The sequence below is a fragment of the Coregonus clupeaformis genome, chromosome 21 (assembly GCF_020615455.1).
Source record: "Coregonus clupeaformis isolate EN_2021a chromosome 21, ASM2061545v1, whole genome shotgun sequence".
NCBI classification, from domain to species: Eukaryota; Metazoa; Chordata; class Actinopteri; order Salmoniformes; family Salmonidae; genus Coregonus; species Coregonus clupeaformis.
Genome location: NC_059212.1, coordinates 32,797,653 through 32,825,486, shown reverse-complemented (window position 1 = coordinate 32,825,486; position 27,834 = coordinate 32,797,653). Strand labels below are relative to the sequence as shown.

The 27,834-nt window shown below is 44.1% G+C and overlaps 1 protein-coding gene across 1 annotated transcript; it reads right to left on the bottom strand.

Moving 5' to 3' along the window:
* Positions 1-7,352: 7,352 nt before the first annotated feature.
* Positions 7,353-27,631, bottom strand: LOC121535296 (tetratricopeptide repeat protein 39C). The gene is made up of 14 exons (XM_041842211.2): positions 27,138-27,631; positions 17,718-17,766; positions 16,931-17,059; positions 16,091-16,202; positions 12,228-12,615; positions 9,987-10,155; positions 9,671-9,764; positions 9,469-9,576; positions 9,112-9,221; positions 8,806-8,929; positions 8,474-8,571; positions 8,240-8,344; positions 8,068-8,106; positions 7,353-7,872 (listed from the first exon to the last, which is right to left on the bottom strand). The coding sequence occupies exons 1-14, from the start codon at positions 27,275-27,277 to the stop codon at positions 7,780-7,782; spliced, it is 1,758 nt and encodes a 585-aa protein (XP_041698145.1). The 5' UTR covers positions 27,278-27,631; the 3' UTR covers positions 7,353-7,779.
* Positions 27,632-27,834: the final 203 nt, after the last annotated feature.

Genomic DNA, 27,834 nt, shown 5'->3' with positions numbered 1-27,834 from the left:
TTGGCCGCCATTCCTTCCAGTTCTCTGCTGCCAATGACTGGAACGAATTGCAAAAATCTCTGAAGCTGGAGACTCTTATCTCCCTCAATAACTTTAAGCATCAGTTGTCAGAGCACCTTACCGATCACTGCACCTGTACACAGCCCATCTGAAATTAGCCCACCCAACTACCTCATCCCTATATTGTTATTTATTTTGCTCTTTTGCACCCCAGTATCTCTATTTGCACATAATCTCTTGCACATCTAGCATTCCAGTGTTAATACTATTGTAATTATTCTGCACTATAGCCTATTTATTGCCTTACCTCCATAACTTGCTACATTTGCACACACTGTATATATATTTTCTGTTGTATTTCTGACTTTATGTTTTTTTTACCCCATATGTAACTCTGTGTTGTTTTTATTGCACTACTTTGCTTTATCTTGGCCAGGTCGCAGTTGTAAATGAGAACCTGTTCTCAACTGGCTTACCTGGTTAAATAAAGGTGAAATAAAAATTTTTTTAAAAAATCCAGACAATTCATACAATACAGCAATTAAATATCTTTATTGATTATTATCAGTTTAAAAGAATGCAAAGGAGACAATGGCAACTACAAAAAGAAGGTCCTTCTCGTGTGAAGACAGGATTAGTTGCCCTGTGGATTGTAGTTCATGACAGTCTGTGGCAAGAAAAAAAGAGAATAGTTCATATATAACAGCATCATAACACAGCTTCTTCAACCACTAATACCATAAGTATATGTTTGTACATACAAGGTAGTCATGGATGAAATTCATCAATATATAAACAATAAAAAATAACATAACCATATATTTCATAGCGGCAACACGTTTAGCTACTTTGATTGGTGTTTGCGTGTGTGTCTGATCCTTTGCTGTGAAGCGATGCGCATCTGCGGATGCTGTCCTTCTGCTCTACCCCTCCCTGGTTCTGTCCCTCGTTGGTGACAGGGACCCAGCGTGAGGAGCCCACCCTGCTCAGCTCAGCTCCTCCTGGTGCCCACACGAGAGCAGGGAGCTGTGGCGCTGCTGCAGCAGTGGGCACTGGAGAGGGCACAGGCCCTGGGTCTGCTGCCTCACCTGGGAGGGGGTTTCCCCTCAGGCGGTACTGCTGGGGAAAGTGGAAGACGGGGTCAGAGTAGCAGGACTGGGGCTGAGGGAAGGAGGTGCCCAGGTTGTGAGCGGGGCAACGGGGCTCAGCCATTTGGTGGGTTTGCAGGCCGCTGTGGGATGACTGGGAGTGGGGTGGCAGCTGCTAGAGTACTGGCCACAGTCCTGGTACATGGGGATGTTGTGCTCCAGGGCGTTGCAGTGCATCATGGTCAGGAGCCGAAGCCACAGTCTGAGCTGGTGCCGGGCTGGCAGCCACAAGACTTGGGGCACTGGGAATGTCAACTGAGCTCATAGGGACACACAGGAAAGGGAGGCTCTTGGCCTCCTCTTGTCCCAGGCCCAGTTGGCACACCAGACCGGGGGTGTTGGCCAGCTCTGGAACAGGCAGTGAAAGGTAGACCAGGAAGGAGGTTCTAATGTCTCCTGCGGCCGTGAAGGTGGGTAGGCATGGTGGAGCAGACTGGGACTGAGTTTCCTCTGTTAAGGCAGTAGCGGGAGGTGGGAGCTGCACACTGGGGACGCTGGTCTCCTCTAGTGATACAACAGAAAGGCACACAGAAACATGGGCCATGATCTCGTCGGTCACTGCAGTAGGGGCAGTAGGGGGACAGGTCACAACGTAAGAGTCGGCCTCCACTGTCACTGCAGCAGGTGATAACATATTGGCCAATTCGGTCTCCACTGTGACCACAGAAGGACAAATCAGATTGGAGGATTGTGTCTCCACGGTTGCAGCAGTAGGGGGACATCTCCACTCTCACTGCAGAAGGAGAGGGACAAATCAGACTAACAGACCTGACAGGGACTGCGTTCTCAGCCAATAGGGGATCAGCCTGGAACACAATAATCTCGGGTACTTCCTCTGTCCGCACGATGATCAGGGACTCTGTCGGGAGCACGCCAGTTCGGATTAGCACCGCGTCCAACTCCTGGCTGATCTCGCTGAGGGAGACCCGGACGGACGCGCGCACAGGAGTTGCTGGAGGAAGCCCCAAGTGGAGGAGAGTCCCGAGGGGACGACTCTGGGTCAATCTTGCGGCGGTACACTGCCAGGCCCTGTGCAATGTCTGCTGGGATGGGCCCTCTGGACAGGGTGATGCTGGTGGCAGAGACCTGCAGGCCACACTCTTTCTGTTCACCGTCAGTAGATTCCACTGCCATTTTGTCCGTAGCCTGGATGTCTCGGCTGCTGCAGGGCTGGTCACTAGGGACGAAGGAGAAAGGCTCCCTGACGTCCTCACATCTAGTTTCCATTAGTAGGTGGCCTGGCTCCCACTCCAGAATTGTTCTGACAAGTAACTGAGCAGATGTTAAAAGGTTCAAATTGCCTTAGGCTCAGTCACTCCAGACTCTGTTTATCTCAAGCACGACAGACTTGAAGGTTGTTATTTATTTTACCCACATTGACACCCATGGTATCTGTTACTAGGCAATGTGGATGTGACATTCTATGACTCCTTTTGCGAGTGTTCCAATGGTTCTAATCATAGATTGAGTGGATAACACTGTGTGCATATCAATGATACAGAGTGGTCTTAAACAACAACCCCAATACTGAAGCTTCACATAATCAGTCTTTTGTATCAATGTGGAAGTTTACCCTCCATCTACTGCATTTATATAGCGGCAATTACTTTTTGTTCTATATTTTTGTAGTGATTGATTGCGTGATTGTACAATATCAAAATTGAGGCAGATAAGAGAGATATCCAATCCAAAGTTAAATCTAGAATCGGCTTCCTATTTCGCAACAAAGCCTCCTTCACTCATGCTGCCAAACATGCCCTCGTAAAACTGACTATCCTACCGATCCTTGACTTCGGCGATGTCATTTACAAAATAGCCTCCAACACTCTACTCAGCAAATTGGATGTAGTCTATCACAGTGCCATCCGTTTTGTCTCCAAAGCCCCATACACTACCCACCACTGTGACCTGTACGCTCTTGTTAGCTGGTCCTCACTACATGTTCGTCGTCAAACCCACTGGCTCCAGGCCATCTATAAATCACTGCTAGGCAAATCCCCGCCTTATCTTAGCTCATTGGTCACCATAGCAGCACCCACCCGTAGTCTGCGCTCCAGCAGGTATATCTCTCTGGTCATTCCCAAAGCCAACACCTCCTTTGGCCGCCATTCCTTCCAGTTCTCTGCTGCCAATGACTGGAACGAATTGCAAAAATCTCTGAAGCTGGAGACTCTTATCTCCCTCAATAACTTTAAGCATCAGTTGTCAGAGCACCTTACCGATCACTGCACCTGTACACAGCCCATCTGAAATTAGCCCACCCAACTACCTCATCCCTATATTGTTATTTATTTTGCTCTTTTGCACCCCAGTATCTCTATTTGCACATAATCTCTTGCACATCTAGCATTCCAGTGTTAATACTATTGTAATTATTCTGCACTATAGCCTATTTATTGCCTTACCTCCATAACTTGCTACATTTGCACACACTGTATATATATTTTCTGTTGTATTTCTGACTTTATGTTTTTTTTACCCCATATGTAACTCTGTGTTGTTTTTATTGCACTACTTTGCTTTATCTTGGCCAGGTCGCAGTTGTAAATGAGAACCTGTTCTCAACTGGCTTACCTGGTTAAATAAAGGTGAAATAAAAAAAATTAAAAAAAATCCAGACAATTCATACAATACAGCAATTAAATATCTTTATTGATTATTATCAGTTTAAAAGAATGCAAAGGAGACAATGGCAACTACAAAAAGAAGGTCCTTCTCGTGTGAAGACAGGATTAGTTGCCCTGTGGATTGTAGTTCATGACAGTCTGTGGCAAGAAAAAAAGAGAATAGTTCATATATAACAGCATCATAACACAGCTTCTTCAACCACTAATACCATAAGTATATGTTTGTACATACAAGGTAGTCATGGATGAAATTCATCAATATATAAACAATAAAAAATAACATAACCATATATTTCATAGCGGCAACACGTTTAGCTACTTTGATTGGTGTTTGCGTGTGTGTCTGATCCTTTGCTGTGAAGCGATGCGCATCTGCGGATGCTGTCCTTCTGCTCTACCCCTCCCTGGTTCTGTCCCTCGTTGGTGACAGGGACCCAGCGTGAGGAGCCCACCCTGCTCAGCTCAGCTCCTCCTGGTGCCCACACGAGAGCAGGGAGCTGTGGCGCTGCTGCAGCAGTGGGCACTGGAGAGGGCACAGGCCCTGGGTCTGCTGCCTCACCTGGGAGGGGGTTTCCCCTCAGGCGGTACTGCTGGGGAAAGTGGAAGACGGGGTCAGAGTAGCAGGACTGGGGCTGAGGGAAGGAGGTGCCCAGGTTGTGAGCGGGGCAATGGGGCTCAGCCATGTGGTGGGTTTGCAGGCCGCTGTGGGATGACTGGGAGTGGGGTGGCAGCTGCTAGAGTACTGGCCACAGTCCTGGTACATGGGGATGTTGTGCTCCAGGGCGTTGCAGTGCATCATGGTCAGGAGCCGAAGCCACAGTCTGAGCTGGTGCCGGGCTGGCAGCCACAAGACTTGGGGCACTGGGAATGTCAACTGAGCTCATAGGGACACACAGGAAAGGGAGGCTCTTGGCCTCCTCTTGTCCCAGGCCCAGTTGGCACACCAGACCGGGGGTGTTGGCCAGCTCTGGAACAGGCAGTGAAAGGTAGACCAGGAAGGAGGTTCTAATGTCTCCTGCGGCCGTGAAGGTGGGTAGGCATGGTGGAGCAGACTGGGACTGAGTTTCCTCTGTTAAGGCAGTAGCGGGAGGTGGGAGCTGCACACTGGGGGACGCTGGTCTCCTCTAGTGATACAACAGAAAGGCACACAGAAACATGGGCCATGATCTCGTCGGTCACTGCAGTAGGGGCAGTAGGGGGACAGGTCACAACGTAAGAGTCGGCCTCCACTGTCACTGCAGCAGGTGATAACATATTGGCCAATTCGGTCTCCACTGTGACCACAGAAGGACAAATCAGATTGGAGGATTGTGTCTCCACGGTTGCAGCAGTAGGGGGACATCTCCACTCTCACTGCAGAAGGAGAGGGACAAATCAGACTAACAGACCTGACAGGGACTGCGTTCTCAGCCAATAGGGGATCAGCCTGGAACACAATAATCTCGGGTACTTCCTCTGTCCGCACGATGATCAGGGACTCTGTCGGGAGCACGCCAGTTCGGATTAGCACCGCGTCCAACTCCTGGCTGATCTCGCTGAGGGAGACCCGGACGGACGCGCGCACAGGAGTTGCTGGAGGAAGCCCCAAGTGGAGGAGAGTCCCGAGGGGACGACTCTGGGTCAATCTTGCGGCGGTACACTGCCAGGCCCTGTGCAATGTCTGCTGGGATGGGCCCTCTGGACAGGGTGATGCTGGTGGCAGAGACCTGCAGGCCACACTCTTTCTGTTCACCGTCAGTAGATTCCACTGCCATTTTGTCCGTAGCCTGGATGTCTCGGCTGCTGCAGGGCTGGTCACTAGGGACGAAGGAGAAAGGCTCCCTGACGTCCTCACATCTAGTTTCCATTAGTAGGTGGCCTGGCTCCCACTCCAGAATTGGCTTTGGGTAGGGGAACGTTTCAGGACCTTGGACAGTAACCAGCGGCTGTACTTGTGTTTTTACAGCTTTATTCTTGTTCATGTAGACTGGAAAGGGAAAGGGGATACCTAGTCAGTTGCGCAACTGAACGCATTCAACCGAAATGAATTCAAGAGTTGTCCTTAGCACAGAGAGCACCAATGAAAAGCTACTTGAGATGAGCGCCATGTATTTAGACGTATTTCTAAATACATGGCTGCGCTTGAGATAACATGATCACGTCATTCAATGATTGCATCATAATGGCAGGTGTATTATTGCCATGAAATAATGACATTTTAATGCACACGTAGGCTAGCTAAAATTGGCCTGCTACTATGCAGCAGTCGATCCAACTATTGCTGCGTTCATGACAACTGGGTACTCTGGAAAAATACGAGGTCAAATCATGACGTCAGTGATCTTCAGGTCGGAAAGTCGGAGCTCTAGAAAGAGGCTCGACTTCCCGAGTTGGAATTCCAAGTTGGATGACCATTCAAAACGATTTTCCCCAGTCAGAGCTAGTTTTTTCCCAGTAGCCAGTTGTCTTGAACGCACTGAAGTCAGAAGCCGGAGATTTCCGAGCGCCGAGTTCCCAGTTGTTTTGAATGCGGCATATCAGATAGCTCATCTGCCAATTTATCATATTTCTACAGCAAATAATATGGACATTTCCATCACTATCATTGGTGTGGCAAGGGTTGATTTAACTTTAACTGTAAAGCACCTGAAGGCCTGCCTGAACACCACACTGTCAACCACTATTTTATAATAATTATAATTTCTTGCTTCTATTATTTTAAAGCCGTTTGTGAGGAAGTAGGCTACAGATTAAAACTAGCCAGCTAGCAAAATCTGCCACATTTACAGAAATGTTAATTGAGGTGCATTGTCCCTTTCAAATAAATACATCATGAGGCTACATGCATCTTAAACACATTATGGAAATAAAATGGCCATAGATTTAAGAGATGTATTATTTTAAAACATGATCTTATACATGCATACATACATACATACATAGAAACCCCTACGCAACAAAGGAAAACCAGTTTCCAGCAAATACAAGTACAGCAGAGTAGGCCTACAGTGTGGATGTTATACCCATAAGTGAGTGCCAAAAGGACAATGTCATTTAGCTAGTAACATATCTATAGAATTAAAGTACAGTTACATATTTACACTGACATGAATAGGTGATTTCCCTTTAAATATCAATACACTTGTTATTAAAACCAGTAAAAAACAAAAACTAACAATGTAACATATTGTAGTTTGAGGAAATCAGCCTATATTACCATCTATAATGGATTCACAATGTCTATAACCTAAGGTGATTAAAGGGTTGGCATCAATTTACAGTGACAACGGCCAGGTGATGAGTAGTAGCATAGGGATTGTGCATTCAGATTGTTTACTACTACTGTAAGAGCAACAGGACATTGGACATTCAGGTCATCTGGCATCAACCTAGACAGTAGGGTTGCTATGGCACAACTCCACTGCTTTATAAGGAAGTGTCATACACAACAGCATACCCAGTTTTCAATCTGAACCCTTTCATATCTCATGGGAGAGAATAAAGATATTATTGTACTATTCACATTTTAGTCATTTAGCAGGCAGTCGTATCCAGAGCGACTTACAGGCGCAATTGGGTTAAGTGCCTTGCTCAAGGGCACGTCGACAGATGTATTACCTAGTTGGCTAGGGGATTCGAACCAGCAACCTTTCGGTTACTGGCCCAACGCTCTCAACCGCTAGACTACCTGCAGCCCCACTGACAGATTGTCCCCCAATATATTTTTCCCTGGTAAAGAGTTACATTTGCCTCCCAGCAGCAACTACTGTACATATTTGATCTGGCTGAAACGCACTATTACATTCCAGTAGTCTGCACTATCCCTCTAGGAGACTCTTACTGTAAACTATGCATTACAAACTTGATGGCACATCCATTATACAAACAAAATAAGTCAACTGAAACAAACATTGCAGTGAACCATCACAGTGCTGTGAAGATCAAGATGGCTTCTGGAGTAGTTTCCAGCTCCTTCTACCCTCAACGCAGAGCTAGGGTGGATGAATGGTGGAGGAATGGGGCAGTCAGGGTGGGGCCACCTCCTTCCTCATGGAAGCCAGAGCTGAGTGGATGCGTACATGGAGCCTGTTCTCAAAGTCATAGCCAGCATAGTCATCCTGTAGTAACAAACACAGATTATTACATTACATCACATTTAACATCCTCACAAGGGCACATAAAGGTGAGGAAATATTAAATAATTTCAAATGCATATCATGAATGACTGTCCCTCATAATTCCAAATACTACAACTGACAGCTACAAGTTCCAAAAATACACTATAGGCGGAGGAAAGTGAAGTTCTACCGTACCTTGGCCTGAAGCATCAGAGCTCTGCCCTTCACTTCAGACTGAGAAGAGAAGAAAACCACAATCAGATATACTCAATCAACTACTGTATTTAACAACATACACTTTCTCTCCTCAGGGTTGACACATCGCACAATACAATATAGCAACACACTGTATACGCTTTGAGCTCACCTCAGGGCTGTCTAGTAAGACACAGCCCAACTCGTAGCAGGAGTAGGGCTGCACATAAGAGTTGTTCTGACGACCCACCTCATCTCCGGCAGCCAGATGGAAGCACTGCAATGTTCAATGAAACAAAATAAAGAGTAATAAACATTCACTATTCTCACTACACTCATATTTGCAGATACATACTATATGTGTACTTCGTTTTCAATACATATCAATAGGGTGATGGGACAGAACCTGAATGGCGTCTTTTATGTTGCCAAGGCATCTGTGTATGTCACCAAGAAGCAGGTTTTTCAGGCCAGCAATTGAGACGTCATCTAGTTCCTGCAGAACTAAGAGGAGACAGACAACCCCATGAGTTTCCTTCCACATTCACAGGAATGCACTTTTATGGCACCACCACAACTACTCAGCTGAAATTGTAGCTGATCCTGAAAGTGTTCTGTGTTGTCCTTTACAGCCAAAAGAGAATAGGCTATAATTGATTTGTGTAGCGACCATGGTAGGTGGGACTGGGAGTTTGATCGTGTGTAGTTTGTCTATGTATGTTTTCACACTGTGTGTACCTTGGCTCATGATCTGCAGCTTAGAGGTGGAGCAGTTAGGCAGGGCCTTCCACAGGTAAAGCACCTCAATCACAGCCAGGACACACAGCTCTCTGGATGGGGTGTGTTTCCTTAGCCTCTCTGCCTGCACACACACACAGTCAAGAAGCAAAATTCTACCCACTACATAATCAACTGCCTATTTTCCTCCATACAATGACTTCAGATCACCTTGAAACTGTATGACAATCAAAAATATGTATTCTCACTAGAAGTAATAATTCACATATATCTATAGTAATGTGCTGTTGCCAGTCCCACATTCACCCTCTTCATAGAGAACTGTTCTATCTGATTGTTCTTCCGTTTTAGAAGCTTATGCACATCCTTGAAGACAGCTGCAGCCCCCTCCAGATCTCCTGATGCTCCCTGGGACACTATAGTGGACCACAAACACAGAGAGAAGGCCCAGGGGTTAGAGTCTGCAGGGTACCTCAACGCCAACATATTACCGTTATCAGGGGATGTATGACATTATCGCTAATAGGCTCAGAAGCTTTTCATTCAGATTAATTAGCATTCCCAGTTTTGGAACCTCTTTTACCTTTGAAAAGAAAAAAACAAAACAAGAGGGTGTTCTAACCCCTCCTCCAATTGAGTGACCTCTAACCTTTGCCCTCTCACCTCCAGTTAGGTAGGCGTAGTAGCACTGGGACCAGCGTGACTCAGTCGCCAGACGCTGAAAGGCCCTGTAGGCGTCACTGTACCTCAGCTCGATCATGCTGCACCACCCTGAGAAGAGCAGAGAGAATGGAATGTCACTTAGAAACAAGGCAATGGAGAGCATTAGTTAGAGATTAAAGTGAAGAGGGATAAAAGCCTGTACCTATTTCATACAAACACACATGCTGGATCTCCCTCTGGTCTGTAGCCAACTCCAAGGCATTTTGGAAGGACGTCAAGGCACTGTTGATCTGGCACTGGAAGTGGAGAGGAGAGGGGGAAGACAAGGACGAAGACCAACACACTACAGCCACAGTGCTAGACACAGGTTACCTTGAGGTGTTATTTATACTCCTATCTAGGCAGGGTACACTATAGCACAAGAATAACTTATTATTAGAGGCGTTCAGGTAGTACCTCCTCCTTTAACTCTCATTTTGAAATGTTTTCCCACTACTGAACATGACCCAGGTCTTTACCTCCAGGCGCTGCACCCTGCCCTTGAAGAACATGAAGAGGGAGGAGTTAGGGTATACAGGCTCCTTCCTCTGGAGGATAGCCTTCGCCTCCATCAGGCCGGCCTGTGTGTCTGAGCCGTCCAGGGCAAAGAAGGGTTGCACTACCGTATAGTACCATAAGAGGGCCAACCTGCCACAGGGGGACAGAAATCCCTGTTATTGACAAGTGACCATGAATAAACATAATATTCCTCATTTAAATTCATAGGGGATAAATGGAATAGTAACTGAAATATGGACACTGACTGTAGGCCTATAATCTCACATGTAGCATAATATAATATTAACTCCTGCAGAATTATGCATTTCTTGCAGTAAAATGATACAAATGTTAATTTTGTCTTGAGAAATTTAATTTATTTATTTCAGCATCTCGAGAAAATGCAAATGCACGTGTCTTGTGTTACAATGTTATGCAAGCAGATAGTATTTCAACCACATAAAATATGCACCCAAGACGAACTGAAGTCTTATCAGAAATGTTTTTTATTTCATTAAAACCGGTCAAACTGATGCCATTTGAAAATGTTGCACAGGATCAATCTTTCCACTGTTTTGGAGTTATTGCATTTTCTACCCGGTCCCTAAACGACACAGACAACTTTACCATGTTAACTAGATTACTAATGCATTCATTCTATCAATGCAATAAATTCTGGTGAGCACTACTTTTGGGGCAACAAGTTATGACAGAAGAGAAGCTACATGTAGGCCTATAGTTGACCTAGCAAATGTTGGAAATGGTCTAAATTAGGGGTGAATGTAGCCAGTAGGCTATACGGTCCAGTACGGAGTATCATCAAAATAAATTATTATGGAATTAACTGCGCAGATAGCCTACTTTTTGAAGTGATTTGTTTGACAATCAGATGAAAACATCACACAACAGTATCCCGTCTAAGATCAGCATATGCCAGGCATCTTATCAGGGTTTCTCATAACTGCTGTAAACTTTTCAGGTTACTGTAAATGGGATAATTATATTTATATGCGTCAACTCAAAAACAGAATACTTGAGTATCCCGAATAATAATGGATTATTGGTGTGCATGTAAACATGTTAATTGAGAGCTATACTGGTGAACATCAGCATTCAGAGGGTCAGTCAAGAAACCAAGACATATCACATCTGTCGGTAAACATATGACTGATTTCAAGTTAAACAGCCTGCTGCCAAACTCATCAGATAAGTTGGCTGATAACACAATCAATCAGAAATCTGCAGAATCAACCATTACATGCAGCTTAGATGTGGAAGCAACAGCACTTGAATGTCCAAGACAAATTTTCCTTCAGGCACAATAAAGTTAATCTGATCTTAAATGTTGAAGATGTGTACTCCTAAAACAAATACAATCTTTGTTCTCTGCCAAGGCATTGATGGGAGGCAACAGTTTAACCAGGGGCTAGGGTCAGTGCCTCTCAATTATTACAGCAGTTTACATTTGAGTAATTTAGCAGACGCTTTTATCCAGAGTGAATTACGGTTGAGTGCCTTGCTCAAGGGCACATCGACAGATGTTTGACCTAGTCGACTCAAGGATTTGAACCAGCAACCTTTCAATTACTGGCCCAACGCTTTTAACCACTAGGCTACCTGCCTCCCTACATCTTGTCCCAACTAATGGGTTTCAGGCCTGTTAAAGGCTGTAGTTGCCTTCCAAATGGCACCCAATTCCCTACATAGTACACTATTGACGTCAAAAGTAGTGCACTATATAGGGAATAGGATGCCATTTGGGAGGCAGCCTGTGTCTCCTTCCTTCTGCAGTTGATGTGTGGGCAGAATCAAACATTCACCACAGTCAAATAGCGGAAAATGTCTAATCAGTATGGCGGTGACTCCAGTAATAAATATGTTGTTCAATATGAAATCAGTGATATTCAGAGCCAGATAAGCTGCGTACTTTATTTTAGCAACACAGGCCTGGGACATCTCACAGGCCTGCTGGTTCTTCTCCCCTTCCCAAATCATCAGACTACTAGACTTCTCTGTCTAGTCCATGTATAGGCTACATTAGGTAAAATTACTACATACATTTTCTATCACTAAATACATGGTTTACCATGTCCATGTTAAATATGTTGAATGACCCCAAACACAGTTAAAACCAAGAAAGTGAAAAAAATCAAGACACAAGAGGCAAAAAAAAAATTTTGACACCCAATGTCCCTGTGGTCGGTAGTGGTACCCCTACTCACGTAGCTAGGGGGGCCTTCATGTCCTTACTTTCACTGGCATACGCGAGGGCGGACAGCCCCTGGTGACGGTCGCCAGGGAAACCCAGAAGGTTGACGATCTTCAGCAGGTGTGGCGGTACCATGGAGATGCACAGGTGGAACAGGCCATAGCCAAAACTGACCGAGCCCTTGAGCCTCTCCAGGGCCTCCGGGCTCACCCCATTGGTCCTCTGGGTTGGGGCCGTGGACATGGCGTGGTTGTGGTTGGCTTTGTCAGTGGATGGAGAGGGAGACCCTTGCTGGTCGGAGGACCTCCTCTTGCTGCACTCCTGCAGCTGGTTGATGTCGCTATAACACTTGTTGTACATCTTCCAGGCTTTGCGGAGAATCCAGCCTCCTTTGATGTATGCTGCGTGGGTTTGTGAGAGGGGAAATCCATGAGAGATAATACACATAAAGCAGGATGTTAGAGTCCCGAGAGACATGGTCTACATACCAATGTCCATTATAGCAAACAATTTATTGGGCATTCATTATAAATCAGTATGCAAGAGTGGATATTGAAACCTCTGTACCAACAATACAGTGCAGTCATTCAGTCTAGTAGTAGCAGCACAGCCAATCAGTCAAGTACGAATGGTTCAGTCAGTCAGCTATAAGCCCACATGTACACTACCGTTCAAAAGTTTGGGGTCACTTAGAAATGTCCTTGTTCTCGAAAGTAAAAATAACATAAAATGGATCAGAAACACAGTGTAGACATTGTTAATGTTGTAAATGGCTATTGTAGCTGGAAACGGCTGATTTTTAATGGAATATCTACAGTGGGGAGAACAAGTATTTGATACACTGCCGATTTTGCAGGTTTTCCTACTTACAAAGCATGTAGAGGTCTGTAATTTGTTATCATAGGTACACTTCAACTGTGAGAGACAGAATCTAAAACAAAAATCCAGAAAATCACATTGTATGTATTTTAAGTAATTCATTTGCATTTTATTGCATGACATAAGTATTTGATCACCTACCAACCAGTAAGAATTCCAGCTTTCACAGACCTGTTAGTTTTTCTTTAAGAAGCCCTCCTGTTCTCCACTCATTACCTGTATTAACTGCACCTGTTTGAACTCGTTACCTGTATAAAAGACACCTGTCCACACACTCAATCAAACAGACTCCAACCTCTCCACAATGGCCAAGACCAGAGAGCTGTGTAAGGACATCAGGGATAAAATTGTAGACCTGCACAAGGCTGGGATGGGCTACAGGACAATAGGCAAGCAGCTTGGTGAGAAGGCAACAACTGTTGGCGCAATTATTAGAAAATGGAAGAAGTTCAAGATGACGGTCATTCACCCTCGGTCTGGGGCTCCATGCAAGATCTTACCTCGTGGGGCATCAATGATCATGAGGAAGGTGAGGGATCAGCCCAGAACTACACGGCAGGACCTGGTCAATGACCTGAAGAGAGCTGGGACCACAGTCTCAAAGAAAACCATTAGTAACACACTACGCCGTCATGGATTAAAATCCTGCAGCGCACGCAAGGTCCCCCTGCTCAAGCCAGCGCATGTCCAGGCCTGTCTGAAGTTTACCAATGACCATCTGGATGATCCAGAGGAGGAATGGGAGAAGGTCATGTGGTCTGATGAGACAAAAATTTAGCTTTTTGGTCTAAACTCCACTCGCCGTGTTTGGAGGAAGAAGAAGGATGAGTACAACCCCAACAACACCATCCCAACCGTGAAGCATGGAGGTGGAAACATCATTCTTTGGGGTTGCTTTTCTGCAAAGGGGACAGGACGACTGCACCGTATTGAGGGGAGGATGGATGGGGCCATGTATCGTGAGATCTTGGCCAACAACCTCCTTCCCTCAGTAAGAGCATTGAAGATGGGTCGTGGCTGGGTCTTCCAGCATGACAACGACCCGAAACACACAGCCAGGGCAACTAAGGAGTGGCTCCGTAAGAAGCATCTCAAGGTCCTGGAGTGGCCTAGCCAGTCTCCAGACCTGAACCCAATAGAAAATCTTTGGCGGGAGCTGAAAGTCCGTATTGCCCAGTGACAGCCCCGAAACCTGAAGGATCTGGAGAAGGTCTGTATGGAGGAGTGGGCCAAAATCCCTGCTGCAGTGTGTGCAAACCTGGTCTAGACCTACAGGAATCTCTGTAATTGCAAACAAAGGTTTCTGTACCAAATATTAAGTTCTGCTTTTCTGATGTATCAAATACTTATGTCATGCAATAAAATGCAAATTATTTACTTAAAAATCATACAATGTGATTTTCTGGATTTTTGTTTTAGATTCCGTCTCTCACAGTTGAAGTGTACCTATGATAACAAATGACAGATCTCTACATGCTTTGTAAGTAGGAAAACCTGCAAAATCGGCAGTGTATCAAATACTTGTTCTCCCCACTGTACATAGGCGTACAGAGGCCCATTATCAGCAACCATTAATCCTGTGTTCCAATGGCACGTTGTGTATGCTAATCCAAGTTTATCATTTTAAAAGGCTAATTGATCATTAGAAAACCATTTTGAAATTATGTTAGCACAGCTGAAAACTGTTGTGCTGATTAAAGAAGCAATAAAACTGGCCTTCTTGAGACTAGTTGAGTATCTGGAGCATCAGCAATTGTGTGTTCAATTACAGGCTCAAAATGGCCAGAAACAAATAACTTTCTTCTGAAACTCGTCAGTCTATTCTTGTTCTGAGAAAGAAGGCTATTCCATGCGAGAAATTGCCAAGAAACTGAAGATCTCGTACAACGCTGTGTACTACTCCCTTCACAGAACAGCGCAAACTGGCTCTAACCAGAATAGAAAGAGGAGTGGGAGGCCCTGGTGCACAACTGAGCAAGAGGACAAATACATTAGAGTGTCTAGTTTGAGAAACAGACGCCTCACAGGTCCTCAACTGGCAGCTTAATTAAATAGTACCCGCAAAACACCAGTCTCAACGTCAACAGTGAAGAGTCTACTCCGGGACCCTGACCTTCAGAGTTGCAAAGAAAAAGCCATATCTCAGACTGGCCAATAAAAATAAAAGATTAAGATGGGCAAAAGAACACAGCCACTGGACCTTTTCTTTGCAACTCTGCCTAGAAGGTCAGCATCTCGGAGTCGCCTCTTCACTGTTGACATTGAGACTAGTGTTTTGCGGGTACTATTTAATTAAGCTGCCAGTTGAGGACCCGTTAGGCGTCTGTTTCTCAAACTAGACACTAATGTATTTGTCCTCTTGCTCAGTTGTGCACCGGGGCCTCCCACTCCTCTTTTTATTCTGGTTAGAGCCAGTTTGCGCTGTTCTGTGAAGGGAGTAGTACACAGCGTTGTACGAGATCTTCAGTTTCTTGGCAATTTCTAGCTTGGAATAGCCTAATTTCTCAGAACAAGAATAGACTATTTCAGAAGAAAGTTATTTGTTTCTGGCCATTTTGAGCCTGTAATCAAACCCACAATTGCTGATGCTCCAGATACTCAACTAGCCTCAAGAAGGCCCGTTTTATTGCTTCTTTAAATCAGCACAACAGTTTTCAGCTGTGCTAACAATTACAAAACGGTTTTCTAATGATCAATTAGCCTTTTAAAATGATAAACTTGGATTAGCAAACACAACGTGCCATTGCAACACAGGACTGATGGTTGCTGATAACGGGCCTCTGTACGCCTATGTAGATATTCCATAAAAAAATCAGCCGTTTCCAGCTACAATAGCCATTTATAACATTAACAATGTCTACACTGCATTTCTGATCCATTTTGTTATTTTAAATGAACCAAAATTTTTATTTTCTTTCGAAAACAAGGACATTTCTAAGTGACCCCAAACTTTTGAACGGTAGTGTAGGTCAAGGTAGAAGTGATGAGGAGTCTCACCTGACAGTTCCTGTTTGATGAAGGAGAGGACAGCGAGGTACACCTGGCAGTCTGCCACGATGATCTGTCTCTGGAGGCGGTCTACTATTGCCACCCCTGACCTCTGGGAGTCCTGGAGGAAGGCCAAACACACACACACAGTGAGCACGGTGATGTCTATAGATGTCAACATCCAAGTTAAAGAGCAAGGCCAAACACACTTGTAGCAAGGCCAAACACGAAGAGCACTGTGAGAGGATGATGCCCAATTAACATTGGCAGACAGTAAGACAAGTCAGGTGTCTGTGGGTGCGTTTGTAAATTCACTCTGGATATCTACTCCAGTTTCAGAGCACTCTCGTCTAAGTGTGCCAGAGCGCAGAATAACTGATGAATTCTAGAACAGGCAACACCCGTTGAATATGACCGGTGTCAGTAAACGTTGGCAAAAATGTATATTTAAAAGAAATTGCAGCACAGTTAGTCACCAATGCTCTAGATAACATGAAAACAGCCTAACCAGCTCTGCTAGGGCGAGTAAAATGTTTCTGGAAATTGTTTCTGGAAATAGCTAGCAAGCTAGCCAACTTTAGCCAGTTAGCTTGGGTGCTTGACTGCCGTTGTAAGGTCAGAACACTTGGATCAACCCTACTCCTCGGTCAGAGCGCCCAGTGTGCGCTCTGAACGCTCCGAGTGCAAAACGATCTGAATTTACGAACGGACAATCTGACAACACTCTGAATTTACGAACAACCAGAGCGCACTCTGGCACTCTAGAGTGAATTTAGGAACACACCCTGTGTAGAGAGGGCCTGTGTGAGGTGCTATGCAGTCAATAGGTATGTATTGTACTTCACCCACACTCCTCCTGATCTTGTTTTTGATGGTCTCTATGACCCCAGCATTGTCGCTCTCACACAGTCTCTCAGTGGCTCGGAGGTCATCAAAGGCCATCTGCATCTTCTCCTCCTCAAACGTCATCATGGCATTCTACACACACAGCCACATTCACAGTACCAGTCAGTCAGGGCCTTTCTCTGAGAGCAATACACACAGTATAGCGGTTATCTCATTAGTCATGATATCATTGTTTAGCAGTCATAATATTTTCATATAAACACAGATCCTATCAGCAGCTACATAAAACAATACAGAGCCCAGCTAGACAACCAACTATATGAGTCTTGGATTTATCTGACTAATATTTATTCTAAACATTTTCAGAGATGTGCACAAATCATTTATTCCCACTCAGTATTCTAGCCTACCGTGAGCCAGTTATATCAGGTTGGTGAATCATTGATGATTCAGTATGTGGGCCAGCAGCAGGTGAAGCACAGCAGGACTACTGGTGAGGATATCCCTAGTGTGCTATTATCTGTGTGACCTTCAATTTATTCAGCCTATCTGTACATCAAATGCATTATGACTAGATCTATGTTTGAGATAGAGATGTACTGTCAAAAGCCAACAATTGAACACGTTGGCATTCAATAAAACGTACAACATTACGAACTGTGTAATACATAGATATCTTCTGGTTTCCTAACTCCAATGGTCTGCATTGCAGAAGTATCAAATGAGAATAGCAGTGATAAAGTAAATCAGTAAAAGACGTTGACCTCTGTCCTCTCCCACCACTACTCACCAGGAAGCTGACAAAACTGGCTCCGAAACTCATCAGTGGACTGTGGGTCCTGGAAGAGAGATGGAGACGTTTGAGGAAAGGGCCTTGTCAAATGTCAATAGACTGAGAGGTAAGATAGACATTTGGGTTGCACAGCACAGCTAAAACAGATCAATTACTTAAGAGAGCCAGGACAGGTGAAGTGTGGTGAGGGCTACGGAGTTATTTCAACAAAGTCAAACTTGGGTATCTTCCAGCCATACCATCTGAGTTGCTTCATTGTGCAGAACTTCTGAATTGACAAAAAGACAATTCATTTTTAACTGAATTGCGCTGACTCAGATTTTTCATTGAAAATGTATGCCCAACAAAAAATATTAATTTCAAACATTTACCAAATCATACAACTCTATGCACAAGGTCTACTTTTAACAATTTACAAAAACATATTTACTAGAACTGTGCAGTTAAAATCTACCTCCGTTTTGTATGTGTCCATGTTTTCCAAAAACGTAAATATCTGCTCCGAATTAAGATTCAATGATGTCTGCAGAAAGACTGACTGTCAGCTATGACATGACACATTGACTTTGAAAATAATATATTTTGGTTACAGTAAGTGAAGTGGATTTACAGCTGGTAATGGAATTTCATCATGGGTCCCTGATCTGTACTACATACAGTGAGTGGAAAAAAGTATTTGATCCCCTGCTGATTTTGTATGTTTGCCCACTGACAAAGAAATGCTCAGTCTATAATTTTAATGGTAGGTTTATTTGAACAGTGAGAGACAGAATAACAACATAAAAAAATCCACAAAAACGCATGTCAAAAACGTTATAAATGTGCATTTTAAATGAGGGAAATATGTATTTGACCCCCTCTCAATCAGAAAGATTTCTGGCTCTCAGGTGTCTTTCATACAGGTAACAAGCTGAGATTAGGAGCACACTCTTAAAGGGAGTGCTCCTAATCTCAGCTTGTTACCTGTATAAAAGACAACTGTCCACAGAAGCAATCAGAGTCCAATCTCTCCACCATGGCCAAGACCAAAGAGCTCTCCAAGGATGTCAGGGACAAGATTGTAGACCTACACAAGGCTGGAATGGGCTACAAGACCATCGCCAAGCAGCTTGGTGAGAAGGTGACAACAGTTGGTGCGATTATTTGCAAATGGAAGAAACAAAATAACTGTCAATCTCCCTCGGCCTGGGGCTCCATGCAAGATCTTACCTCGTGGAGTTGCAATGATCATGAGAACGGTGAGGAATCAGCCCAGAACTACACGGGAGGATCTTGTCAATGATCTCAAGGCAGCTGGGACCATATTCACCAAGAAAAAAATTGGTAACACACTACGCCGTGAAGGACTGAAATACTGCAGGCAGCGCCTGCAAGGTCCCCCTGCTCAAGAAAGCACATATACAGGCCCGTCTGAAGTTTGCCAATGAACATCTGAATGATTCAGAGGAGAACTGAGTGAAAGTGTTGTGGTCAGATGAGACCAAAATCGAGCTCTTTGGCATCAACTCAACTCGCCGTGTTTGGAGGAGGAGGAATGCTGCCTATGACCCCAAGAACACCATCCCCACCATCAAACATGGAGGTGGAACCATTATGCTTTGGGGGTGTTTTTCTGCTAAGGGGACAGGACAACTTCACCGCATCAAAAGGGACGATGGACGGGGCCATGTACTGTCAAATCTTGGGTGAGAACCTCCTTCCCTCAGCCAGGGCATTGAAAATGGGTCGTGGATGGGTATTCCAGCATGACAATGACCCAAAACACACGGCCAAGGCAACAAAGGAGTGGCTCAAGAAGAGGCATATTCAAAGGAGTGGCCTAGCCAGTCTCCAGACCTTAATCCCATAGAAAATCTGTGAAGGGAGCTGAAGGTTGGAGTTGCCAAACGTCAGGCTCGAAACCTTAATGACTTGGAGAAGATCTGCAAAGAGGAGTGGGACAAAATCCCTCCTGAGAAACCTACCATTAAAATTATAGACTGATCATGTCTTTGTCAGTGGGCAAATGTACAAAATCAGCAGGGGATCAAATACTTTTTTCCCCTCACTGTAGAAATGCATAATTATAGATATGAATGTCATTCTCTTCATGGTGATGCAGCCTAAATTAGTACAAATAGCTAGCTAGATAAACAGTATCTATATCTACACTATCTATATAGTACCAGTCAAAAGTTTGGAAACACCTACTCATTCAAGGGTTTCTTTATTTTTTACATTTAGGAATAATAGTGAAGACATCAAAACTATGAAATAACACATATGGAATCATGTAGTAACCAAAAAAGTGTTAAACAAATCAGAATATATTTTATATTTTAGATTCTTCAAAGAGCCACCCTTTGCCTTGATGACAGCTTTGCAAAAGCTTGGCTCTCTCTCAACCAGCTTCACCTGGAATAATTTTTTAACAGTCTTGAAGGAGTTCCCACATATGCTGAGCACTTGTTGGCTGCTTTTCCTTCCCTCTTGTGGTCTGACTCATCCCAAACCATCTCAATTGGGTTGAGGTCAGAGGATTGTGGAGGCCAGGTCATTTACATTTTAATCATTTAGCAGACGCTCTTATCCAGACCCTTTGCTATGAGACTCGAAATTGAGCTCAGGTGCTTCCTGTTTCCATTGATCATCCTTGAGATGTTTCTACAACTTGATTGGAGTCCACCTTTGGTAAATTCAATTGATTGGACATGATTTGGAAAGGCAAACACCTGTCTATATAATGTCTCACAGTAGACAGTACGTCAGAGCAAAAACCAAGCCATGAGGTCGAAGGAATTGTCTGTAGAGCTCCGAGACAGGATTGTGTTGAGGCACAGATCTGGGGAAGGGTACCAAAACATTTCTGCAGCATTGAAGGTCCCCAAGAACACATTGGCCTCCATCATTCTTAAATGGAAGAAGTTTGGAACCACCAACACTCTTCCTAGAGCTGGCCGCACGTCCAAACTGAGCAATCGGGGAGAATGGCCTTGATCAGGGAGGTGAACAAGAACCCGATGGTCACTGACAGAGCACCAGAGTTCCTCTGTGGAGATGGGAGAACCTTCCAGAAGGACAACCATCTCTGAAGCACTCCACAAATCAGGCCTTTATGGTAAAGTGGCCAGACGGAAGCCACTCCGCAGCAAAAGGCAAGACAGCCCGCTTGGAGTTTGCCAAAAGGCACCTAAAGACTCTCAGACCATGAGAAACAAGATTATCTGGTCTGATGAAACCAAGATTGAACTCTTTGGCTGAATGCCAAGTGTCACGTCTGGGAAAAAAACCTGGCACCATCCCTACGGTGAAGCATGGTGGTGGCAGCATCATGGTGTGGGGATGTTTTTCAGCAGCAGGGACTGGGAGACTAGTCAGGATCGAGGGAAAGTTCAGAGCAAAGTACAGAGACATCCTTGTTGAAAACCTGCTCCAGAGTGCTCAGGACCTCAGACTGGGGCAAAGGTTCATCTTCCAACAGGACAACGACCCGAAGTACACAGCCAAGACAACGTAGGAGTGGCTTCGGGACAAGTCTCTGAATGTCCTTGAGTGACCCAGCCAGAGCCCGGACTTGAACCCGATCGAACATCTCTGGAGAGACCTGAAAATAACTGTACAGCAACGCTCCCCATCCAACCTGACAGAGCTTGAGAGGATCTGCAGAGAAGAATAGGAGAAACTCCCCAAATACAGGTGTGCCAAGCTTTTATTTTTAATACATTTGCAACAATTTCTAAAAACCTGTTTTTGCTTTGTCATTATTGTTTTTTTTTACTTAATCAATTTTAGAATAAGGCTGTAACGTAACAAAATATGGAAAAAGTCAAGGGGTATGAATACACACACAAGTTTGTGGACATCCCTTCAAATTAGTGGATTCGGCTATTTCAGCCACACCCGTTGCAGTAGAATAGCCTTACTGAAGAGCTCAGTGACTTTCAACGTGGCACCGTCATAGAATGCCACCTTTCCAACAAGTCAGTTCGTCAAATTTCTGCCCTGCTAGAGCTGCCCCGGTCAACTGTAAGTGCTGTTATTGTGAAGTGGAAACATCTAGGAGCAACAATGGCTCAGCCGCGAAGTGGTAGGCCACACAAGATCACAGAACAGGACCGCAAAGTGCTGAAGCGCATACAAATAATCTGTGTAGCATGTAAAAATCTGTCCTCGATTGCAACACTCACAACCGAGTTCCAAACTGCCTCTGGAACAATGTCTGTTCGTTGACAGCTTAATGAAATGAGTTTCCATGGCTGAGCAGCCGCACACAAGCCTAAGATCACCATGCGCAATGCCAAGCGTCGGCTGGAGTGGTGTAAAGCTCGCCACCATCAGACTCTGGAGCAGTGGAAACACGTTCTCTGGAGTGAGGAATCACGCTTCACCATCTGGCAGTCCGACGGACGATTCTGGGTTTGGCGGATGCCAGGAGAACGCTACCTGCCCCAATGTATAGTGCCAACTGTAAAGTTTGGTGGAGGAGGAATAATGGTCTGGGGCTGTTTTTCATGGTTCAGGCTAGGACCCTTATTTCCAGTGAAGGGAAATCTTAACGCTACAGCATGCAATGACATTCTAGACGATTCGGTGCTTCCAACTTTGTGGCAACAGTTTGGGGAAGGCCCTTTCCTGTTTCAGCATGACAATGCCCCCATGCACAAAGCGAGGTCTATACAGGAATGGTTTGTCGAGATCAGTTTGGAAGAACTTGACTGGCCTGCACAGAGCCCTGACCTCAACCCCATCGAACACCTTTGGGATGAAATGGCCCGCCAACTGCGAGCCCTAACGTTTCAGGTAGCCTTCCACAAGCCATTTTGCCACAACTTTGGAAGTATGCTTGGGGTCATTGTCCATTTGGAAGACCCATTTGCGACCAAGCTATAACTTCCTGACTGATGTCTTGACATGTTGCTTCAATATAACCACATAATTTTCCTTCCTCATGATGCCATCTATTTTGTGAAGTGCACCAGTCCCTCCTGCAGCAAAGCACCCCCACAGCATGATGCTGCCACCCCCGTGCTTCACAGTTGGGATGGTGTTCTTCAGCTTGCAAGCTGACCCCTTTTTCCTCCAAACATAACGATGGTCATTATGGCCAAACAGTTCTATTTTTGTTCATCAGACCAGATGACATTTCTCCAAAAAGTACGCTCTTTGTCCCCATGTGCAGTTGCAAACCGTCGTCTGGCTTTTTTATGGCGGTTTTGGAGCAGTGGCTTCTTCCTTGCTGAACGGCCTGAACGGTCGATGTAGGACTCGTTTTACTGTGGATATAGATACTTTTGTACCTGTTTCCTCCAGCATCTTCACAAGGTCCATTGCTGTTGTTCTGGGATTGATTGGCACTTTTCGAACCAAAGTACGTTCATCTCTAGGAGACAGAACGCGTCTCCTTCCTGAGCGGTATGATGGCTGCGTGGTCCCATGGTGTTTATACTTGCGTACTATTGTTTGTACATATGAACGTGGTACCTTCAGGCGTTTGGAAATTGCTCCCAAGGATGAACCAGACTTGTGGAGGTCTACAATTTTTTTCTGAGGTCTTGGCTGATTTCTTTTGATTTTCCCATGATGTCAAGCAAAGGAGGCACAGAGTTTGAAGGTAGGCCTTGAAATACATCCACAGGTACACCTCCAATTGACTCAAATGATGTCAATTAGCCTATCAGGAGCTTCTAAAGCCATGACATCATTTTCTGGAATTTTCCAAGCTGTTTAAAGGCACAGTCAATTTAGTGTATGTAAACTTCTGACCCAGTGGAATTGTGATACAGTGAATTATATGTGAAATAATCTGTCTGTAAACAATTGTTGGAAAAATTACTTGTGTCATGCAAAGTAGATGTCCTAACCGACTTGCCAAAACTCTAGTTTGTTTACAAGAAATGTGTGGAGTGGTTGAAAAACGAGTCTTAATGACTCCAACCTAAGTGTATGTAAACTTCCGACTTCAACTGTATCTATGCAATATCCTCCTTTGCATATTTGGGTATTATTCTACACACTGACTATTATTTTAAATGAGCTCTGCCCCCAAACAAAAACAGATTTGGTTTGTCCGGACTTAACCAATCATAGACGTCTATGTTTCACAAGTTTGGACATCAAAATACAGCACAGTAGAGCTCAGCAGAGTACAGTCCAGCAAAGCACAGATCAGTAGAGTAGAGAAGAGTTTAGTACAGTAGAGCACATCACAGAACAGCAGAGTTCAGTACAGTTCATTATAGTGTACTCTACTCTAGTGTGCACTGTACTGAATTGTACTTTTCTTTACTGAACTCTACTGTACAGTGATGTCGACACTTGTGGTTTGTGTCTACTATGATTTCCCATTTTAGCCAATTCAATTTCCAATTTTCCGAAAATGTCGTTACCAATTTCCTAACAGAATTTTGAGTTCTAATAAAATAAATGAATTTTAAAAAGCCTTACAGGAACTAACACTCGCACTTGAATCCCCCAAATGTGATTTGTACTCCAAGAGAACATTTCATTGTAGTTGCATTCATGTCTCAAAGTCTGGAAGGTTATTAATATCCAAAAATGTAGTAGGCTTGATTCTATCCATTTTATGCTTTCATTTTTAAGCCTGCAGTATAGAAATATGGGATGATGAGGTGAACAGAAGCTTGATCAGCCTGGATTTTATCTACAGCTGTCTACTTTCAGTTCCCTCCATCTCTTATGACGTACAGTTCACAGTGTGCAGCTCTCTCTGGAGCGCAGAGCTCAATGTAATTAGTGGGAGAGGTGACATTTAGGCAATCAGCAGGAGACAAGGCTGTGTGTGTGTGTGTGTCTTTGAGGATCTAACTAAGCCTGCTGTGTTTTATCTGTAATCACAATGACTATCACTGATTGGCACCTGCTGCCATGTGTAGCCTAGTTACAGTACATAGCCTAACACTATTGCCTATCAAGTTTTAGAACAATGCTATATTTAATATACAGTTGGTCTCTAATCTATTGGCACCCTTCAACGTTATTAAAATGATTCACTAATTCCTTCTAAAATAAGTTGAAATTGAAACTAGTTTGGTGTTCACACATGTATTTGTTTGATTTACAACTGCACAGCAACCAAAACTGAAATGTCGATGTTTCACCTCAAAGTAAAATTTAATTTAAAAAATGGCCTGGACTACATTATTCAGAATTCTGAAGAATTCAAATTAATTTGGTTGGTTGGAGGCAGATGACCATGGTGCTTGTCTACGGAGCTGTGAGGGGAATGGCACCTCCGTACCTTCAGGCTCTGATCAGTCCCTACACCCAAACGAGGGCATTGCGTTCATCCACCTCTGGCATGCTGGCCCCCCTACCACAGTTCCCGCTCAGCCCAGTCAAAACTATTCGCTGCTCTGGCACCCCAATGGTGGAACAAGCTCCCTCACGACGCCAGGACAGCGGAGTCACTCACCACCTTCCGGAGACACTTGAAACCCTACCTCTTTAAGGAATACCTGGGATAGGATAAAGTAATCCTTCTACCCCCCCATTACCCCACAAAAAATTTAATACATATTGTAAAGTGGTTATCCCACTGGCTATAAGGTGAATGCACCACTTTGTAAGTCGCTCTGGATAAGAGCGTCTGCTAAATGATGAATTTCTTTCACCTAAAGTTGCAGGTGCCTACAGGGTAAAAATAGCCATTGAACCAGTTTTGAAAAGAGAAAACAGAACATTGCACTCCATTGTAAAGTGGACAACTGTAAGTCACTTCCTTATAATTCCAACGCAAGACCTTTCACAGTGAGACAAGAAATCTACTGACTTAGGCCTAATCACGCTGTAGATCTAGATATGGACAGTGATAACAATTATTAGGTTGCCGATTATATTTGAGGAGTGAGGTGGTACTAGTAAATCATGTGAACAACTTGGGAACACCAACTTGTTTGCTCTCAGAGTAACCTTAGTTAAAGAACATTCAATGACTGACATGACAGGAATGTTTGTGGTCTGCTTGCAATGTTTGTGGTCTGCTTGCATAGCAGCTAACCACTGCTAACTCAGATGCAGTTCTCCCAACTGGTGTGAGATCTTGGCTAAAAAGCAAGTACGAATAGGTTATTTGATAAAGTACAGATGTACAGCAAAAAAAAGTATTTCAACTATCCTTCAATTATATAGTGAGCTCCAAAAGTACTGGAACAGTGACACATTCTGTTATTTTGGCTCTGTACTCCAGCACTTTGGATTTGAAATGATACAATGACTGAGGTTAAAATGCAGGCTGTCAGATTACATTTTATGGGTAATCATTGAATGCTAGGAATATGGGACCAAATACTAAACTTCTGACTACTTTAATACACAAAAGTGAATTTGTCCCAATACCTTTGGTCTCCTAAAATGGGTGGTCTATGTACAAAAACTGCTGTAATTTCCAAACGGTTTACCCGATATGGATGAAAATATCCATAAAATTAAAGCTGACAGTCTGCACTTGAGTATCAATGTATCATTTCAAATCCAAAGTGCTGGAGTACAGAGCCAAAACAACATAATGGTGTAACTGTCCCAATACTTTTGTATCTCACTGTTTATGTCTAGTCCCATTTGGCTTGCTCATCACAACAAGCCTCTCAAAATAGCAGAATAGTGAAGTGATACGGATACAAGCTATTGCAAATGTGCTTGGAGTCAGCAGTTTTGCATTGAGGGAAAAGGGAAACATTTAATATTACAGAAAACTACAAACAAACACTGAATTAAAATATCTCTTCAACATGACACAAGAGTGAGGTCTGTAGGAAGCTAGCTGCGGGGAGAAACAAGGTAAGGTATTTAACAACAGATTGACAGAGCCAGTGAGCAGAGAGAGAAAGGTGTCTACAAACTGACAGAGCTCTGTAAGAGAGCTTGCAGGGGTGACAGAGGTTGAAACTGGAGGAAGAAAGTGCTTTGCTGCTATCTGCTGTGTAATGGCTGACTTTCACACTTCACACCCTCCTCCTGATTTGATTCACTTGAGAATAAAACAATAAAAGTGTTTGTGTACTTGCACACACAAACACTAGTCAAAAGGTACACATTTGGCCTAAATGACTAACGTTAAAATTAGATGTTTAAGCACCAATGCACACTGACAACTGATAAGGGAGAGTCAGTCCCCATTGTGATCTTGCACACTTGAATGGGCCACTTGGGACGGAATGTTACGATGTACTTTGTTAGAACTGTTGCTGTATCAGTGATTGAAACTTGAAACTTGATGAGAAACGCTGTAGCAAACTCATGAGTTACACTGTAACAAATTAGCCTATAATAATCAGTTTCACGTGGGCTTCCTCACTCGAAAGAAATCAACAGATCACGGAAATATGATAGCTCCTAGATTTCAATATTTCGCCAAATGAATTAACCAATTACACAGTGATAGTCTATTATCTCATTGTTTATGGCACGGGACCTTCTGACCTGTATTTTCTGAACAGCTCGTTGCTCTCCTTGAATCCGTTGTTGAGCAGCATGTTTATTCCTTTAAATGCCAACTCTGCGTCGTCAACCTGCTCCGCTTTCTCCTCCACATGTTGCTGGGCTGGTTCTGGGTTCGCCATCGATCACAACCCGTCTATTTAGTGTCGACAACTGATTGACAAATTGTCAGCGCGCTTCGCCTATCGAACCAAAATACACCAGTGAAATGGAAGTGACAGCGGCTAGACTTGTGGCGGAGGCGGTGTGCACTGCACCTCGTCTCGTTGCAGCTGCTGTACAATGGGCTGCTACCACCACCTCTTCGAACTAACAACGGCTATTGCATGTTCTTATAAATAATACTTTAATTCTAGCAAAAGTGTTTGCGGTACAACAATACTGTTCATTTACATCGTTTTCTTCAGCCTTGTGTGTGTCCGTCTTTCTCTCTGTGTTCGGGTGCGTGCGGAAATAGAGGAAATGGAAACCCCGCGCGACCATATTTTTCTTGCCGACAGGGATTAGCCAATGAGCGTTTAGTGTGCAAATTTGAGAAACGCTAATTATCCAACATTTCCAATAGGGTCTGGCTCCAGCAGATTTTTTTTATATAGATATAGAACACCAGGGAGCGGGAAATATGCCCTATATTCTATATATCAACTAATGTGCAATGGCAAAATGTACAGAGTAATAT

Coding starts and splice junctions, on each gene's coding strand:
- LOC121535296 (XM_041842211.2), bottom strand. CDS start 27,277: ATGGCGAACCCAGAACCAGCCCAGCAACATGTGGAGGAGAAAGCGGAG. Junction 12,616..16,090: donor CATCAAACAGGAACTGTCAG/GTGAGACTCCTC, acceptor AAACCCACGCAG/CATACATCAAAGGAGGCTGG. Junction 9,765..9,986: donor GCAGGGTGCAGCGCCTGGAG/GTAAAGACCTGG, acceptor CTCCACTTCCAG/TGCCAGATCAACAGTGCCTT.